This window comes from Triticum urartu, chromosome 3A, assembly GCF_056163025.1.
Source record: "Triticum urartu cultivar PI428250 chromosome 3A, HENAU_Tu73, whole genome shotgun sequence".
NCBI lineage: Eukaryota > Viridiplantae > Streptophyta > Magnoliopsida > Poales > Poaceae > Triticum > Triticum urartu.
The window spans coordinates 704,864,464-704,883,637 of NC_141875.1; the positions used below are offsets into that span (position 1 = coordinate 704,864,464).

At 45.9% G+C, this 19,174-nt stretch overlaps 1 protein-coding gene across 1 annotated transcript; it reads right to left on the reverse strand.

Moving 5' to 3' along the window:
• Positions 1-12,879: 12,879 nt before the first annotated feature.
• Positions 12,880-17,455, reverse strand: LOC125546068 (protein IRON-RELATED TRANSCRIPTION FACTOR 2-like). Its single transcript, XM_048710197.2, has 3 exons — positions 16,890-17,455; positions 16,447-16,782; positions 12,880-13,312 (listed from the first exon to the last, which is right to left on the reverse strand). The coding sequence occupies exons 1-3, from the start codon at positions 17,193-17,195 to the stop codon at positions 13,217-13,219; spliced, it is 738 nt and encodes a 245-aa protein (XP_048566154.2). The 5' UTR covers positions 17,196-17,455; the 3' UTR covers positions 12,880-13,216.
• Between the last annotated feature and the right edge of the window lie 1,719 nt (positions 17,456-19,174).

Consider the following 19,174-nt stretch of genomic DNA (forward strand, 5'->3'; position numbering starts at 1 on the left):
GAACCAGAACTGGCTAGAAATAGTACATGCTAGGTCTTGCATGATGATTTTAGTTAACGAGCGTGGCAACTCTACTGTTGTTCTGTTTTTCGCCAAAAAATTGTTGCGCTTGCATACTAAAATTGCAATGCTCGCGACATTAAGATTGCAATCAAAACATACGCAATCTTTCCATCCCTCCCAGCAAACATTCGCTAATTATAATTACTAATAATTTTTCTATAGTAGTATTAGGTGCTTAGTTTATTGCAGGGTGTCTAATTAAGTGTTTGTCCTCTATAATATACACTAGATGAAACCGCGCGCGTTGCTACGGGATGTTTGGTTAATATTTTTGAGAGATTGCATCAAGTATAATTAGGATTATTTTGAGAATATTGAGTAGGTTGCTAACTTGTGCAATCAAAACTAGAGTATTGCTCCTGAATGATCAACACATTGAGTTGTTTACGAAGCTCAAAATAATAGTTGCGTCTATAATGATAAAAAAGGAGTTTCTTGTTTGCTGTGCAATTTCCCCCTTAAGTATATTTGAACAAAATCCATGCATAAAATCACTGGCTCTAAACTGTTTCTTGCGTACCTGGTTTTGCTCAATAGTAAAACATCTTAATCAATAATGAACTTGGACAGTCAGCTTCTTTCTACTTGCACACAAATAAGCCAAATATCTTGACAAGATGACTACCGAAAGAGAAACTACAACCCTTTAGTACAATAAGCATGAAAATATAACATGAGAATTACAAACATAATCTGCATGCTGCAAAACAAATACAACATGGAGAGATAAATTTTGTGCACTTTCAGATTACAATATGAATGCAGACAACTACCTACAAATCATTGGATGTCGTGGCTTACACCATCAGAGTAAACACAATATTATCTCGGTACATAGCTCAGTGATACCTACTTACAAATCCTTCTATTGGCACGCACTGAACTGAGATACTAATACTCTATGGCCATGTGGGACAAAACATCTAAACCTCCCTACCTCTTGAAAGAACATAGGAGTATATATCAAGTCAAATTAAGAAGTATTCAATGAAATGCAAGAGAATGGGAAACATGCTTAACAAAAGTATATAGCATAATTTCTCTAATAGAAATATCCAGTAAGACGGCTTCAGAGGTCTTAATAGCATACTTCTCGAAGCTAATTAAACAGGCTTAGAATTTTGAAAACCAACCCTGCACAGAAAAATGCTTCGGTTATTATATCTCACAATATAAACTTCCCAATGTTTAACCATCCATAGTGCAAAACTGGGAGGCGAATATAGGTTCATATTCACAATATATGATTAGCCGGTTTTTGAAGTACATGCATGCCTCGCCCTTCATGGATTTCAAAAAAAAAAGTGGAAAAAAATGATGGTAAGATAGCTAAGGTCTTACGTGCATTTGATAATTTGTCTAATGAGAAAAAGAAAAACAAACACATGCCCTGGAACGTCACCTTGGTCGCCTTCTTCGACACAGGTTTCGCCGGAATGATCTGCGTCACCTCCTTGGCGATCAGCCAGTCACTCGGGTACAAAATCATGCAGGTGATGATCACTGATCAGTACCACTTTTATAACTCTATCAGGTGGTACGAATAGAGTCACTGCCTCCGGTACCGGCTAGGCCAACACCCTCACATGCAAGCAGCATACATGAATTAGAAACCACCTATAATTAATTCCCTGACAGACCACACCATGCAGATTAGTATATCTCTTACTACATGCAGATTAGTCTCCAGAATAGGGGCATTCAATAAAACTGATTTTACATTGAAAAGTATATCTCTTAGTACTACCTGCCCAAGAATCTTCTTCTGATTAAATGTTGACGTCGTCCAAACTCTCGTGGTGAAATTTTTGAACAAAATGCCTTCAGCAAAATAAAATAAACGATCTCTCACCTTATCAAACTCTAGATGCTCACGATTCCAAAAGACCAAACAAATTTTGGGTCAAATCTTCCAATGACGCAGCAAAAGGGGTCACCGCAGATCGCAGCTCCGTGCCGACGAAAGCAGCAATCGCTGGGGTCAGCCAGGTCAGATGCGGAGTATTGAACGTTGGAGTAGAAAAATGTATTGAATTTTTTTTAGACATGTATTAGAAAAATGTTGTTGACATATACAAAAATGTAGAATAATAACCAAAAGGACAAACAAAGCTAAAATAAACAAAACAAAAAAGGAAATGCATAAAACAAAGAAACAAAATGCAAAAGAGAATGAAAAAGAAGGAAAAAACTGAGAAGAAAATATAAAAGAAAAAAGAAAAAAACGACTCGAATCGCCTCAAGTAGGACCCGTCCCTACTACTTACCACGAGTGGGACTTGGGCGAAGTGGCTAGCAGCACCAGCGATCTTCCAGGAGACCAGGGATCGGTCCCTGCTTCGCACTGCCCATTCAATGCAGGGGAGGAAAAACCTTCCCCGAGAGTTGCTACAGTCTCACATTACCACTCGCGCACCCTACCAGCCGCCCTTAGGGCATATACAATGGCATCTACTCAGAAGTCTGTAACACATGCCATATAGGATTTTTATCTAGGTGGAGGTGAGAGAATCAGGAGAGAGAACAAGGGTGTCTATAATTCTACAGATGGTAGATAGCCCACAAAAGACGCTCCTTATAGACAGGGTTTTGCCGTTGTATGCTTAGGCGTCGTCAATTTGCTAACTGCCCTGCCAAACCATCGTTCCGATGTTTCATGATGGAATACAAGATTTATTTTCTCTTCCTAATTTTGCGGGAGCTACAGACGGAAAATAGACAAATCTTTTTGTACAAGGGGTCTTTACTGCTGTCTACATATGATTGCTACAGACAGGATTGTCTAAACTAATATACATGCCCTTATGTCTGAATTGATCGGCACTTCCAAACCCAGCCCATATACGGGTTGGATATGAGGATGTCCGGACACAGCGGGACACCTCCACGTCACCCAGATCCCACATGCGATCACCCCCCGTATCTTTCTCTCAACTGCCTGACGCCCCGACTCCGATCCAGCTCGCATGCCCGCCACATACCATGGACCACTTCGCCCCGATCTAGCCCGCCCAACATAGACTCACCGATGGCCGCCGCCCTGCCGCCAGCAGCCGCCTCCCACCCAACCGTCGCCTTTCTTGAACCGACAGCTTGCCTCGCAGATGGCGTGCGACAGCGGAGCCATGGATGGCCACGCTCCTGTCCGCGTCGCGGCGGTCATGCAGGTCACACGCAGAGCGGTGTGCACCCCACAGCCGTGTGGAGCACCGGCTGTACGCTCGAAGACTGGGACCATTGCGCCGATGCATGGCCGGACCCGTGGACTTACGTCTACGGCACAAGCTACTGTTGGATGTATGCACCATCGTGAACATAAAAGAGTATTACATCAGGCACATGAGTACTACATCGACACCATAAGACTGTGCATCGAGCTATCGAACGCGCTGGACTAATCGCTTCATTCCCATCAGGACGCCACCGGCTAGCTGCGTGCTTGATGTGTTGCGTGGTCGTCGCCGGCTCCTGTGCTGCTGCGCTGTTGTGCTTGCTGTTGTTCGTGTGCGTCCACACCCGGACTATGCCGGCTGGCGCGGCTGTGTTGCGAGGGTGTGTTGCTGCCAGCTATCCCGAGACGCCCCTGTGGTTGAAATGCTTGAAAATAGGGAGGATCATATGGGGACTGTGTTTGTGTGCTCTAACAAATAATCCCTCCGTTCCAAAATAGATGACCCAATTTTATACTAATTTTGTTAAATTAGTATAAAATTGGGTCATCTATTTTGGAACGGACGAAGTAGGTGTTTGAGGCGGACACGCGCGACACTGATTGGACGCTTCCGTGAATGTTTAGGGAGGCATATTAGCCCATTGTGGTTATAGATGCTCTAAGCACTTGCATAGTATAAAGCCTAAGAGAACCTATAGTAGAGTTGCCATATAATCCCTTCGTTCCGAATTACTTGTCGCAGAAATGGATGTATCTAAAAGTATTTTAATTTTAGATACATTCATTTCTGCGACGAGTAATTTGAAACGGAGGGAGTATGAGCTTAATTGCCATAATAACGAAGAATATAATTTTGGGCCAAAATGATATTTTAGCAAAGTGGTATGTGGTTCCCGACCACCATAATTTATGGAGATCGCTTCACAAAAAACCTTGTAGCCTCCATATTTGTTGGCTGTGGAGGTCACCTATGGAGGTTGCTCCATACCCAACCTTCAGTGTGGGAGAAATAACTTCAGCTTCTATGTCCTCGCGCCACGACCGGGATTTGAAGTCATGCGGCCTCCAACACACGACTTCATATTTAGAGGTTGCGGGATTGCTCCATACCGAACAGCCACCGCGGAAGAGAAAATTCAGCTTCTGCTTCCTCGCACCACGACTGGGATTCGAAGTTGCAAGTCCTCTAACCGACCACCGACCACCGACGACCAATGACCCGACTGTTAATGCCCGTCTCACTAAATCGGATTCTTGTGGCGGCCCGTCGGAGGGAAGCCACACAACATCATCTCCTGGCTTGCGCGTGATAAGGCCAGAAGGTGCCATGTGAGCAGCCAGGAGGCACTGAGTGTGGCACGGTTTCTCATAGAAAAGCGTGCCCCTTGATGGTTGCGCGTCGCATTCCGCATCCTCAACTGTAAACTTAATGGAACCCATGGTGGCCTATAAAAGGTCAACAACCTCCCCTCTCTTCGCCATTTGAATTGAGTCGTCGTATCTCAATCCTCTCCTTGTAGTTTTTTTTTAAAAAGAAGGATGACCCCAGCCTCTGCATCTAGGCGATGCATACGGCCACTTTATTAATTATTCTCACAAGACCTTACAAAGCCATACAACAGCAAGACTAAAGCCATCGTCTAAGCAACAATTGTCGCTACATCTATCCAAGTGATGAAGGGGCGCAAATAGTCTGGGCCTAATACCAAACAGACATCGCAGCCAAACCTAAACATTTAAGTCATGAGGTCCCAACCAGGACGCCTATCGGGTATGGGGCACCTACCAGTCCGGCGCACTCCTCAACCAGGACGCCTGCCGAGTATGAGGATGCCGCAGCTACCTGCCACCAATCCATCTTCAGAGCTGTACTGTTGCATTTACCGTGCCAGGTCTCTCCGCCATCGACGCCACCACGACGCCCGACAGCGTCGTCCTCCTGCGCGAGTCCATCCTCCCACAGCGAACTCCGAATCTGCACTGCGCCACACCGTCAAGATCCGTCGCCATCAGTGTGTAGGATGAATCACCGCTCCACCAAAGAATCCGTCCTCTGGTCCCTCGATCACGTGTGTACCTCCAAGAATGACGCCACCAATGGAGGAACGACACCAGAGCGCCGCCGTCATCCGATCTAGGGTTTCCCCCGGAGGTAGCAGAGAGTGCCCTTGAACTTCTCCATGGCGATGCCTTCAAGAAGGGAACGACGCAGATAGCGCCGCCACCGCCGGCCTTAGCAGACGCCGAAGGCAAGTTTTCACCCAGATCAGTTCGAAGGGATCCAACTCTCGTGCACGGGCCCCCGTCACAACCAGCACCACCAGGCAGAACCCTGGAGCACCGGTAGATCAGCGAGCCGCCGGCACCACCGCATCCAGATCGCTGGCCACGCCGGGCCGCCGCCATTCCCCGCGCCGTCCGGGTTAGAGACGGAGCCGCCGATCGCACACAGGGACCACCGCCGCCTGCACACGCCGGAGCGCCGCCAAGAGCCCAACGCCTCCCACCGCTTGCCGAGGGCCGCCGCGTGACCCAAGTGGACTCCCACGCACACCAGAGAAAACCACGAGCGGGTGCCCTGCCGTCGCCCCCAAGTCCGCGTCGGCGCGCCCCGCCTCCAGCGCGCCGCCAAAAACCGCCCGCGATCCGCCCGCACCAGATCCAGCGAGGCGTGGGAAAAGAGATCCCGCCGCCGTCGATGCCGACCGGGCTTTGCCTGGCGGCGCGCCCCGGCGGCCGCGAGGAGGAGAGGTCGGGGGAGGGATGATCCTCTCCTTATAGTAAGATGAGTTGTCCTTCATCTTCAACTTTGGGATAATGAGATCAAGTCGAAGGAGTCGGATACCTTGGCGTGGTATGAGACCAATATCATACGATCCTAGACCTCCCCACGGTGGTGGATGAGGACGCCATGGCCGCGCCCATCCCATTTCTTGTCCCATGCTTATCTCAGCACCCTTCATTGCACTTGGGAAAGTATCCAGTGCTCCCAGCCTTGGGGTACTCCCAGTGCTTCAATGTCAAAAAGCATTTTTAAATGTTTTAAAAAATTCCAGAAAAAAATGAGAATGTTCACAAGGAATGTCACTACATCCCATAAAATATTTAGGTGCAACATCGAAATGTACATTGAGAAACACAAAAGAAAAATACAGATCTGAATAGTATCAATGTTGCTATTGTCTCTTCTTTACACTATTCATCCTAGATTTCACATTTTTGTTTCTCAATATGTGATCCGAGTTTGGACCTGAAACTTTTAGGACTTGTAGTCACATTTATTATGAACATTCATATTTTTTTTCAGAATTTTTTGAAATATTAAAAAAAATGTTTATTGACATTGGAATACCGAGTAAGGCTGGGAGCACCGGATACTTTCCCCATTGCACTCATACCCATCCTAGCATTGCCGACCGCGGACCCGATCATCGAGGCGGAATCCTAGGACATACCGGCCCTGGTTGAAGCATTCGTCAATGCCCCCTGCAATGCCACAAACGTCAAATTTTGCTGCACCGCACAATCTGTCTGTCAACAAGTAGTTTAGTTTAATTATAGTTTTATGAATGTGAAGTCGTGACTTTTCCCCTCCTATGCATGAATTTGTTTTTTTTTTAAAAAAAGATAACCCCGGCCTCTGCATCTGGGAGATGCATGCAGCCATTTTATTTATTATTCTCGAGGATCTTACAAAGTATTACAACAATATGCCTGAATCCACCATCTTGGCAACATATGCTGCTACTCCTATCCAAATGATGAAGGCATGCTAGCTGGGCCACTACCCAGACCACTCATCTAAGCCTAACATCAAAATGATGAAGGGGTGCTAGCTGGGCCACTACCCAGACCACTCACCTAAGCCTAACATCAAAAGTCGGAAGCCCCAGCCGAGCCACATACCGGGTCTGGGGTACAAACCGGTCCAACGCACTCTTGTGTCGTCGCCGCCATCTTTCACAGGTCCGTCTTCAGAGCAAAATTTGAGGCTTCTACCTTGTCTGGCCACTCAGCCATCGACGTCACCACGACACCAGACAGATTCGTCCTCCTGCGCGAGTCCATCGTCACACATCGAACGCCGAATCTCCACCGCGCCACGCCGCCGAGATACGCCACCATCAATGAGTAGGATGAAGCACCGCTCCACCGAGTCCGGCAGGGCTGCTGAAGACCAAGCACTGTGGAAGGACTCCGAGGCTGAGCACATAGGCGGCAGAGCGCCAACGCACCGCCACCAGACGAACTCCGACCACGCCACCAACCGCCGCCAAGCAACCAAAGCATCACATCCACCCCAAGCTCACCACGAACGACACCCCCAAGAGGGTGACGACGCCCGGAGCGCCGCTGTCGCTCGATCCGGCAAGGATTTGGGCTTTCGCCCGGCATACGAGCTGGGTGGAAGGAAGAGGGGAAGGAGGCAACCTGGACGGCGCCTTCAAGAAGGTTACGACGCCCTCAGGCGTCACCGCCGTCGTGGCCAGCGCTTGGCCTCGGATTTCTCCGGAGCCACCTCCCACCTCCAGCCGCCAAACAGGTACAACTCCGCCGACAAAAAGGCCGCCCAAAGCAGGACCATCGGAGGCAGCCCTGGTTGAAGTAGACAGAGGCCTTCAGATCTGGATCGGGCGCCGCCGACCAGCCGGAGCCCGGACCAAGGCCGCCGCCCCGGCGTCCCATTCGCCGCCCGCAGCCGACGCAGCCAGAACCATGGTGATGGAGATCCAGGAGGCAGGATGGGGGACCTCAACCCCGCCCAAACTCGTCGGGCAGAAACCACCAGGCGGCAGCCTCGGGGCCTGCCGACGACGCTCCCGCGGCCGCCACCCGCACGGAGGCGCAACCTCAGATCCGTCACACGCCGCCTGCATCGCGCCACAGGGAGCCGAGCCTCCCCCACCGCGATTCCCAACCCAGCGTCCGAACTACGCCGCCGGAAACCGAACGCGCCCGCGCCGCGCCTTGCGCGCCCTCGCCACGCCGTCCCGAACACGGCAACCCTCGCCGGTGCGCGCACCCACGCGAGCGCCGCGCCGAGTCCCCGCCCGAACGAGCGGCCCGCGCCGCCCCTGCTCGAACCGGAGGAGGGAAGGGCCCCGCCGCCGCCGAGCCGCGCGGGCTTCGCCCGGCGACGTCCGCCGGCGGCGGCGAGGGGAGGAGGGGCCGGAGGGGCCTGCGCTGGCGGCGGCTAGGGTAATGCAATGTTAGCTTACATTAGTTAGTGTTGTAATCCTTTCAACTGAGTATGTGGTTACTAGGTTGATGCAACAAAAAAAAAGATATGGAGGCAGCCGTTTGACATCTTTGTGTTTGTGTATACGACAAGCTCTATATTCATATGAAGTGAACTCAATATGGCGGATGGCGATTGTAAATATGATGAATCTATTAAAGTTGATCCAAGTATACTTTTAGTAAAGGGAAGACGGAATCGTACTACACTCTACAAGCAAGTACGTTCTGCTCGAGATCTTGGAGACACCAATGCAGTGAGCCAATGACGTTGCGTCGATGCAAGGATGATTGAATTTTCCATGCGTACAATAGATCTTGTAGATGTGTTCTCAGTATTTCGTGGATGCATGCTGCACATGCACACCCTCACTATAAGGATGAGCACACCATGACACCAAAAGATATGTACAGCTAGGACAACAACATTCCGTGGAGGGTGGCATTTGGGTGCCCCGGCATCGGCTTTAACAGTAAATTGAAAATCTAGTTTTTTTTTCTAAAAAACATTTGTATTTTTTTAGCATCAAAGATGGTGGAGTGTATTAGGAGCGTGTAAAATTTCATGGGCAAATGATTTAATGGAGCTTTAGGCAAAATGAAAAGAACCCAAAAAATTGGCTGCCAAAGTTTTTTTTTTGTTGAGAAAATGCATTTTTCAGAAATACCCACAAAGAAACATGGATGTCGTCTGTCATCGCCGATTCCGAGGAACCAATATTGCGTCTTTGACCACACCATCATGCCACTAGGGGTATGAATAGTAGAAGAACCCATTGAGACAAATAAGTGTCCAAATTGTAGCACATAGGCTCAGATTTCGCTGACTTTCTTGACTCCTCCCTTGCACGTGTACGTCATGCTCATTGACTCTCTATCAAATTACTTTTAAAAATAATCTACCCTTGGTGCGTCCTAGATAGCTCATGAACATCATCTACAGGCCATAAGTCGTCGTTGGCCGCACAGAAGGAAGAATAAGGCGGAGACAGACTCTTATGTTGGGTCAACCTCATTTGAGAAGTTAAGTTTAGGGGAAGGGATGGGTGGAAAATAGCTTAATCTATGAAAATTTGAAGGATTAAGGTTGAGGAATAGTTTAGGAGATTAAAGGAGATGGAAAGGGCTAGATATGCCCTTAGATGGATGTCTTTCAGGAGAGTGCACGCCACTTCTTTGCGGCAAACTCTACATTTATTTATTTTTTACCTGTTTTTATCATGCATACTTACTATACTCAAAGCGCAGATGGATACACCTAAAATTATGTACAATAGTATTTATGTGGAACACCCTACATTATATCTTTATCTTTACCTAATATTAAAGGGAGGAGCCTTTCATAATTCTTCATACTCCCTTCATCACAGTTTAAAGGGCGTACCTCACATCTCTCTGGGCTCAAGGTCGCTAGCGATTGGCAGGAATAAATGATGCGCTGGAGCTGTGGTAGTTAAGGATATGTGCCTAATTAATCGCCAAACAAACTCATAGTAACCTCCCCGTCCAATAAAAGGCCTTGCACAGCTATGCATGCAAACAAAACCGATTCACACCTCCACCTAAAGTTTCAGTTCACACCATGCATGCGCACCACGAAGGCAAGCGGAAGGAGTAATTTCAGCGGGCTAATTAATGACCTGCGCCCTATTTCCCTCTAATTGTGAAAAAAATTGGTTTTGGAGATACACCCTTTAAACTGTGATGAAGGGAGTAGATCACCTCTTTACATCCGTTGATTTTATATTAATCATGATGATTGACGCTTGAGATTTATAAAGAGGAAGGTTTTTTTTTTCTCTTTTAAAAAAGGTAAGTTCTCTATTCCACCTCTTTTCGTCTAGCTATCACGATGGATGATCCATCTATCGTCTCTCCCCCCGATCGAGCCATCTCATGTGTCTGGCCCAACTCGATCAACTCAAGCCCAGCCAGCCGTGAAGCCCTTCCCACGTTCCATCTCTTCCTTGCCTAAAAAAAAAAACGTCCCATCTCTTCCCTGCAAAAAAAATAAAAATTCTTCCCCAAGTCTCGTTTCTTTATAAAAGAAACGTACGCACATCGCCAAAAGGAGGAGGCTAATGCGGTATCCTTCCCATCCGATCGAGCCCTGGATCCTCCGATCCGATGGCCCTTTCTTCAGCTTCCTTACATCGTGAGATCCAGAGGACGCAAGACGGACGACGCGGACGATGCGACGAAGCGGAGGACGCAGCCCTAGCTAGCCTGGCACCACGGCAACGCGGACGGTGCAGAAGAAGCACCGCTAGCTAGCACGGCACAACGGCGACGCAGACGGCGCAAAGGACGCCGACACACGTGACGGGTCCGACGAGTGCATGCAATGTTTACCTGGGGTTGTTAATGCCTTGCGTGGCAGATTCGAAATCAATGGGGTAGTGGCAGATTATTTGAGCATAGATCTGGATTATGGGCCGTCCCACAGTGACACTGCGAATGAGAGGCTATAGGGGCTATGGAGGCGACTGTGGGGATTGGGGGTGATTGCGGTAGCTGCTGTGGAGATATTTAAGACTTAATTAGTACAGTACTTAACTTGCAACATTTGCATGATGTGCTCATACACACACGTGCGCATAGGATTAGATCCTATATCCATGTGAAACGATTCAAATATAGCGAAAATCTGCATCTGAGCACGGGCTCAGCTGCACCTGCTCAGAAAAAAATTCAAAAAAAATACTAGAAAAATTCAAAAAATTCCAAAAACAATCTGTGTGGTAGATCATTTGATGCGTGAGGTCCGCTCCAAATTTCATCTCATTTGGACATCTGAGCAATTCTGGGCAAAAAAGACAAATCGGGTCAAAACAGTTCATGAACAGTAAACTGTTTTACAGACCTCGATTTTGTCTTTTTTGCCCAGAGCTACTCAAATGTTCAAATGAGTTGAAATTTGGAGCGAACCTCATGCATCAAATTATCTACCACACAATTTTTTTTGAATTTTTTTGAATTTTTCTAGTATTTTTTTTGATTTTTTCCGTGAGCGCGGGTGCAGCTGAGCCCGGGTGCAGATTCGCCGCACTCCAAATATAGTTGCACAGAAGCGTAGTTAATTAAATTATAAAGTTCAGAAAAGAGAATTGGATATAATTTGTTGGAAGACCGCCTACATGCGGATCATCGCCAACTGTCGTTCATCTTCTCCGACTACGAGTTGTGATAAGATCAGGCGGAGGACTACTTCAATGAGCTGCCCGACATGGAGTGGCGGAGGACATGGTCACCGGCGCCATGACAATGAGGCACTGTAGCAGCTACACCCGCGCCGCCCCCTCCAGGCCATCAAGCTGGAACTCGCTCTAATAGCTCAATCTTCCCGGCAGAAGTGCTTCCTGATCAAGTACGTTCTGGTGTTGATGTCCTGGTGCATGCGAGGAGTGGGCGGCGAGCACTGGCCGGCAGCAGCAGCTTCATCATCTCCTTTATGTTTGTTTTGGTCTGTGTATACCTGTCTGCTGATGCATGCAATGATATGAATCATACAGGTTTGATCTACACCCGTCTTCCAAAAACTTAATGCTTGATTATCACTATGAGTATGCTTTATACATATTTTTTGTCCAAAGAAAAAAAATGTGAGTGAAATATCCAAAGCAAGTATGAACAGTAATAACTTAAAAAAATAGATATAACACCCTCACGAATCTTTTTTTGTCTAAAGCGTATGCATCAAATTTAAAAGCATTAAGTTTGATGCGTATGACTCGAAAGAGATTCATTTTTTTAGCTCCAGGTGTCCCTACACCCTCACGAACAGTAATAACTTTAGAAAGTTTAGAAAACAAAGTAAAAAAAGGGAATTCAGGACATCAAATATGCTAAAAGTTTTAAGCACTGCTTTTTTTTTTTTGTCATGTATTGAGCTCATTGGACTTTGGTTTTTTAATATTTTTTATTACTGTTTATGGCTGTGTAGGGTTACCTGGGAATGATCACACCTTTTTCTCGTTAATAACTGAAAGCACATGGGTTCATATTGTTGTCTAACATCAACCATAGATCAAAATCTTTGGTGAAGTGGTCCGCTGTAGTTTCTTTTTCTGCTCATGCAATCTTCCGGATGCTACCTAGATGTGGCAATGGTGGGTGTCCGTCTTTAGCACAATGAGTCGGAATCATAATCGAATCAATAGCGAAGATAGCATATCGGATAGGAAGAATCTTTGCTGAAAGTTTCAACCAGGTGGCCTTGATCTCGTCAAATAGAAATGATGACCCACTCTTTTTTTTTGCCCGGCCAATTCTTATTTATGGTAACTGATGTTTGCTTTGTAGGGAACCACAAGTGCACACTATAGTATTTTCTTTGGTTGTAGAAATATGCACCATTGGACTTCTTTGCCGGTGGGTCGATGCCTTGAGAAGGTGCAAATACGATGGAAGATCGATTTGGGCTTCAATTTTATTCATGCCGAGGGGAGGAGGTACCGAGGAGAATCCAAGCCAAGGAGAGAAGATTCAAGCCCAGGCCCTTGAGAGCTTCATGTTAAAATAGAAAGCGTGGACCTGTTTGGGCTGGGCAGAGGGGTTGAGGCAGGCTTATTGCCTTACGTGCGAGTAACTTCTTCTCCCGTTGCAACGCACGGACTACCTAGTTATATATCATGCATGCATCAATACTATTTATCTTCGATCATTTTCTTATATATACAACATACATTTTGGTTCATGGTTAAACATGTATGATAATATACGCCATTATTGTGCTACAATCTACTAGTGATGTAGACGCAGTCCTGCCTTTTGCTTCATGACGTTCTCCAGTTCTTCACAAAATGCTGGACACTCCTTGCTCATCGTTCGTTGGGTTCTCTGTTTCAATGGGAAATGTGATGGAGTTGTAAGTTCTTGGGAATAAAATTGCCATTCCATGGTTGATCATAATGACATAATAAGATACAATTTAAAAGTTTATGGCACATTTGTAGTGTCACTGCTTAGTGTATTAGAAAAAATGGATAACACGTAGGAATCCACATAAAGATTCATAAAAATATCATCCAAATATCCATTTTTCGCTGGTACAACTAATAGACTCTCGAAGGAGTAGAGGCCTAGAGAGTGGGAAAAAGATCCATGCATTCTATCGCATTCATATATGTCATTGCCTAACGAATTAAGAGGATGTTCCTTTCTTTACTTGGTACACTTCCCATGCTTAATGGAGTCAGTTGGCCACACAAGCAAGACATCATTTCAAGAGTTTTGGTATTTAATCATGTCATAATATATCCTTTTCCCTTGACATAAATCCAAATACAACAAGCTTGATCTATTCCATTAGTTGTATCAACATGATCATGATGCCCCCTCCCACCCTTTAGTTCAGGATGGAAAGGATGTGAGAAAAAAACAAGACCAATCGAGGTGCATGTGGGTCTAGCTAAATTGTATTAAGACCCTGATACACTTAGATTTAGTGTAGTATGAACGAACCCAGCCTACGCGGCTACGGTAAGAAGCAAAGTCCTCATCCAACCAAGTGCTCATGTTCCCATGTCAAAAGAAAGTACCAAAACATTGGGAACATGTTCTCTTTGACAAGTGTGTGATGATTGATCACTAAGGAATGTTGATATGTTCGTAGTTTGAATCCTTGGAGCCCATAATATGTTTTCGACAAAAGGGTGGACTTTATGAACTCAAAATAAAGCATCAAGTGGATACAAATGCAATGAGCACACAGCCGGCCTCTGCATAATTATGATGCATGCGACCATAACCAGAACCACACAAATGCACAAAAACTAATACAAGACCGAAGCTATTCCTAGGTGGAGGAAAAAAAGAAACCCCAAAGCGATTAAAACATTGACGATGGACTACTACAACGACCATATCCGCAAAAACCATGTCTTCACATCATAAGGATAATGAGAAATGTTCTCCAGTAGCAAAGTCTCAATGAAGGGAATAGTGCTCAAGCGCCAACGTCGCCTAATAGAACCACCAATAGGGAGGTCTTGAGTTTTCACCATGAAGATAAAGTCCGAGCAAATCGTAAAGAAATGCCTTCAATAAGGTAATGATGAAAAACACCTTCATTGCCAGGTATAGGAAATTAGGGTCGTGCAATGGGGTTTTTGCCTGGAGCTTGAGACTGGGTATTCGAGGAACATCACCAAATCATAGTCATCAACATATTGTCACCACCACATTACTTGATCCCAATAGCTAGATGCATACCATGGTCTTGACATGCGACACCACACAAGTTAAGTCCATGCCCGCACAAGCATATATTCAAATTGCAACATGTGCCAGTTGCCACCAAACACTCAAAACGACGAAGGTCATCGTATAACATGAGGTGAAGATTGGCGAGGGAGGATGGTCACAGGCACCGCCAATATCCCAATACAGGACAGTCTGGCAGTCTTGTACCGTCCTCATGCTGCACCGTCCTCCCATGTGGCGCAAAATTGATTGGCAATGCATACTCCTCGTTGCCACCGGATCTAAAGGTCTAAGACCCTCGACCCATTGCATGAACCACCTAGCATCGCAGGACCATGGCGCCATCCGTGCGCCAAAGCGGAGGTCTACCTCGTTGGGACAAAGAACGATGTCGCCATCGCCTGCGTACCAGCAAGTGGGATCGCGACCACCGACGCCTCACCATTAGAAACCGTTGATCCGCCCAAAAACAATACAATCACTGCTGCAGAGCCGTATCCTTTGGTTCAAGTTGTTGTCGGTAGATCACGTGTCACTGTCGAAGGCTACTAGAGCAAATACCTCCCCACCGCTACCTTCATTGACCCATCCCGGAATTTAGCCTGGCCACTGGTCTCTAACAACGACAAGGGGAAAGGAGAATGGGCAGGTAGGAGGCGTCGTTTGTGGGTAAGGGAGGAGGGAGCGGTTGTGAGGAGGGAGAAGGAGGGAAAGAATGCAACTCGAAGCTCAAAAGATGGAACTTGGTCAACCTAGAATGACGAGGTTTCTTGTAATCCCTACTATATACTGTTAAAATAGTTCTTGGTACTATAACCAAGAACCATTTGAGCAGTCGGATAGACTCGTTGGGATCTGTTTTGACATTTACAGTACATATTCCTAGCATGAGATTCGTCCTTGCAAATTTTGGTCAAGGTAAACGAAATGTACCATTCACCATTTGTTGTACTGTGCCGCCCTTTTAAATTCAAACTAGTGGTTGGGGTGCCACCCTGTTGCGCCGCTTAAGAGAAAGTTGTGCACACGTTTTTATCTACAAAAAGTACATAGAGTTCTCGCCTCTGTCCAAAAAATTTTTTTTTTAGAAAAAATTTCTCACCCTCATCTAAAAAAAAAGAAAAAATTACCATCACAATCTACCAACGAGTGCCACTTTGCATAACCTTCATTTAGAAAAAATATAAGAGGTCCTCACCTCCATCTAAAAAGAAAAAGTGCATTTAAAAAATAATACACACCTTCATCTAAAAAAGTTCAAAAGATTTCTCACTGCGGCCAACCAGCTTGCGCCATGTGTCATAGCCGGTTAGCCGCCCTTCACGCGTATCTTAATAGGTTTAATTGTAGGCTACAGTCCCCACCACCTGATTTGAGTTAACAATCATGATCTTTTATTGGGGATGGGGTTGGGGGAGATCTATGGAGGTCGAAGCAAACGTCATTCCAATATTACAATAAACTAACTTGCATTTGATGTAACTAACTAACATTTAGTCCTAGTAATAGATAACGCGTGGCAGTGCCTGACCAGATACGATTTCATATATAGCAAAAAAATTGCCCCCAAAAATGTCCTCAAATTAAACACTTTAGTAAAAGAAATAGACGTGCCTTTTGCTGAGTTTTAGCACATCGTACTATATATTGTTTGTTAAGATAAAATCATAAGCATCCACATGACATATTACCAGAAGGAAGCCCCAAAATATCAAATCACAAGCATCGATGACAGAGATTACCAACAGGAATTAAAGGCAGATGTGTACCTGAAGATGAAGGCTGTAGAACGTCCTGTTCTGGAATGCGGAAGTGGACGAGCTGATGAGGCGAAGACCTTCATTCTCCAGCACGTTGATGCACTTGGACATGGGCAGATCTCCAGCCATAGTGCTCACCAGGCTGACCTGGACCATGATATCCCTGTCGTCGATGCAGGTGGCGGACACAATCGGAGCCGTGTTCTCCCTCATGGTCAGCACTCCTGGCTTGCAGCTGGCCCGTGTCAGCTCCTCCTTCTTGTTCTCCAGGCCTTCCACCTGCTTCTGCAGCTCCGGGATGTACTTGAGCACCCGTGACACCGTGATTGGAATGCTCAGCTTCTTCTGCAACACAGTCAATTGAAGGAAAAGATAAATTGGTTGGATGCTCATGACAGAACCTCTCCCATGTACTATATGAGAGCCACGGAGGAAGATGAATGAGTAATTACGGTGCGATCGTCTTCGGGGAGGAGGGAGCGGAGGTCGGAGTAGAGCTCGTTGAGCTCCTTGCGTCGGTCTCGCTCGTAGGCGTTGTGACTGATCTTGCGATGGGAGCCCGAGCCGTCGCCGTCGCCGCCCGAGGAGGTGCCGTTGTTGGCGGTCGGCGCCACTGGGATGCCGTGGTTTCCGAGGCCCAGCCACTGCGTGGACGGCGCGAGGTGATGATGGACGCCGGTGCCGGAGAAGATGTCCGGCTCCAGCGACGACATGCTCCTCGCGAACGGGTCCTCGAACAGCTGGTAGTGGTGCCCCATTGCAAGCCGGCAGCTCGCAGCAGCTTGCGTCTGCTTGATCGACGGGTTCGTGTGGAGAGGTTAGAGACGATGGATGAGAGAGGGAAAATCTAGCTAGCTTAACTAGCTTCCTAACCACCGAGCAATCTAGCTGCTATTGATGGCATTTTTCTTTGTGAGTCGCAAGAGGAAGCGGTAGTAGTAGCCTGGTAGTAGGGGAGGAGGCTCACTAATGTAATTTTATTGAGATGATTAGCATTAACTACTTCTCATGGCTGGTCTGATCTATGGAGCCCGCTTGAGCTCCCATTTATATAGGCCGAGGGATGAGGGGATGTCAGTGTCACATGCCGTTATAATTTTCAGATTACTAATTTTAGGGGGAAAATTATGAGAATGAGAATAAAAATAATTTGAGAGTAAGGGTTTTACCTTGTGCTGCTCGAATATCCATGCAGAAGTTGTTAATATGAAAAAAGCGGAAATCAAGAAATCAATGATATCATGAAATACTTATACTTTGGGGGTGTTTATTTCCAGGGACTTTTTTATGTAGGGACTAGAAAAAGTCTCTCTTAGAGACTTTTTTACCAAACGGGAGGGACTTTTTAGGGACTAGGCATTTGGGACTAAATGAAGAAGACTCTCAAGGAGAGTCTTTTTTGGAACTTTTTGAGACTTTTTCAACAATGCCCCTCCATGCATTCAATGGCCCGCCATCCCATGGTGTTGTTTGATTGTTATTTTTCTATATACTAGGGGCAACATGGTCATTTAATAACCTCTAAGAAGGGACTAGGGACTTTTTAGTCTCTGAAAACAAACAGAGAGGGACTTTTTAGGGACTAGAGACTTTTTAGTTGGGACCAGAAAAAGTCTTAGGACTTATGAACCAAACAGGGCCTTTGTGGGAATGCCATGAGGCTAATAATTGTGGGAGTATCATATACTGATATCATGAAATTTAATACTCACTCCTTTCCGATTTATAGGGCTCAATTCAAAAATCTCTCCAACCAAGGTAGATAGTGAGTGGTGAAATACTTTTTGTAATTTGCAAAAACATCCAATTAATGCTCTTGTTTTCCTCAAAAATTTATGTTTACAAATGTATTAATTGCAATGCATGCATGCATAAAGTACATGCATTGGTCAATTTTCTCTTAATACTTGCATGTAATTATTTAATGCACATTGGAATCTGAACTTGTGATGGGAAACAACCAAATTGAGCCTTATAAAATGGAAAAACTAAGATTTGGACATAAGCCTTATAAACCGGAAAAGAGAGAGTACATATTTTACAACCCAACTTTTCTTTTCGTTTAGTGAGATCGTTAATACACTGCATGCATGCAAGAAAACTGGGTGGAGGAAGTAGCTAAGTGTCATTATGGTTGCATGCTGAAAATATTAAACAAGCATGCATAGATGGCCTTGTATAGACGCAAAATGTGTTATAATGAGAATGTATCATAATAAATGTGTTATAATAAATGTGTTGATGGCCTTATATAGATGCAAATTGTGTAATAATGAGAAAGGTAGATAATGTATCATAATAAATGTTATGCTACTCCACAAGCATGCATGCACATCATATATTATAATGAGAATGGATGAAGAGCCCTCCACATCAAGTTATTACGACAATGTAACAACTCGTCTAACATAGATTATACCAACCTAAGGAACTACTCTCGCCGAGTCCACATAGACAACCCTGCAAAGAAATTTTCTAGATCGCCCTTGAGTAGCCCTGCTTGTTTCCATAGGCAACCTTCCCTCTCGATAGTCCATATTACCTAGCTAGGTGACCAATGGTGTCTCGCCATCAAAGACGATTGAATTCCCTATGCTTCCAAAACGTGGACATGCATATGATGATGAGTGCCCATCCATCCTTCCTCCTGTGGTTCTCTCCCTCTTTGTTAGCACACCACTGCCCAAGTTTGTCGTCGATCGTAGGTATCCAATCTTGCTGTCCCCAAGCGGTGCAC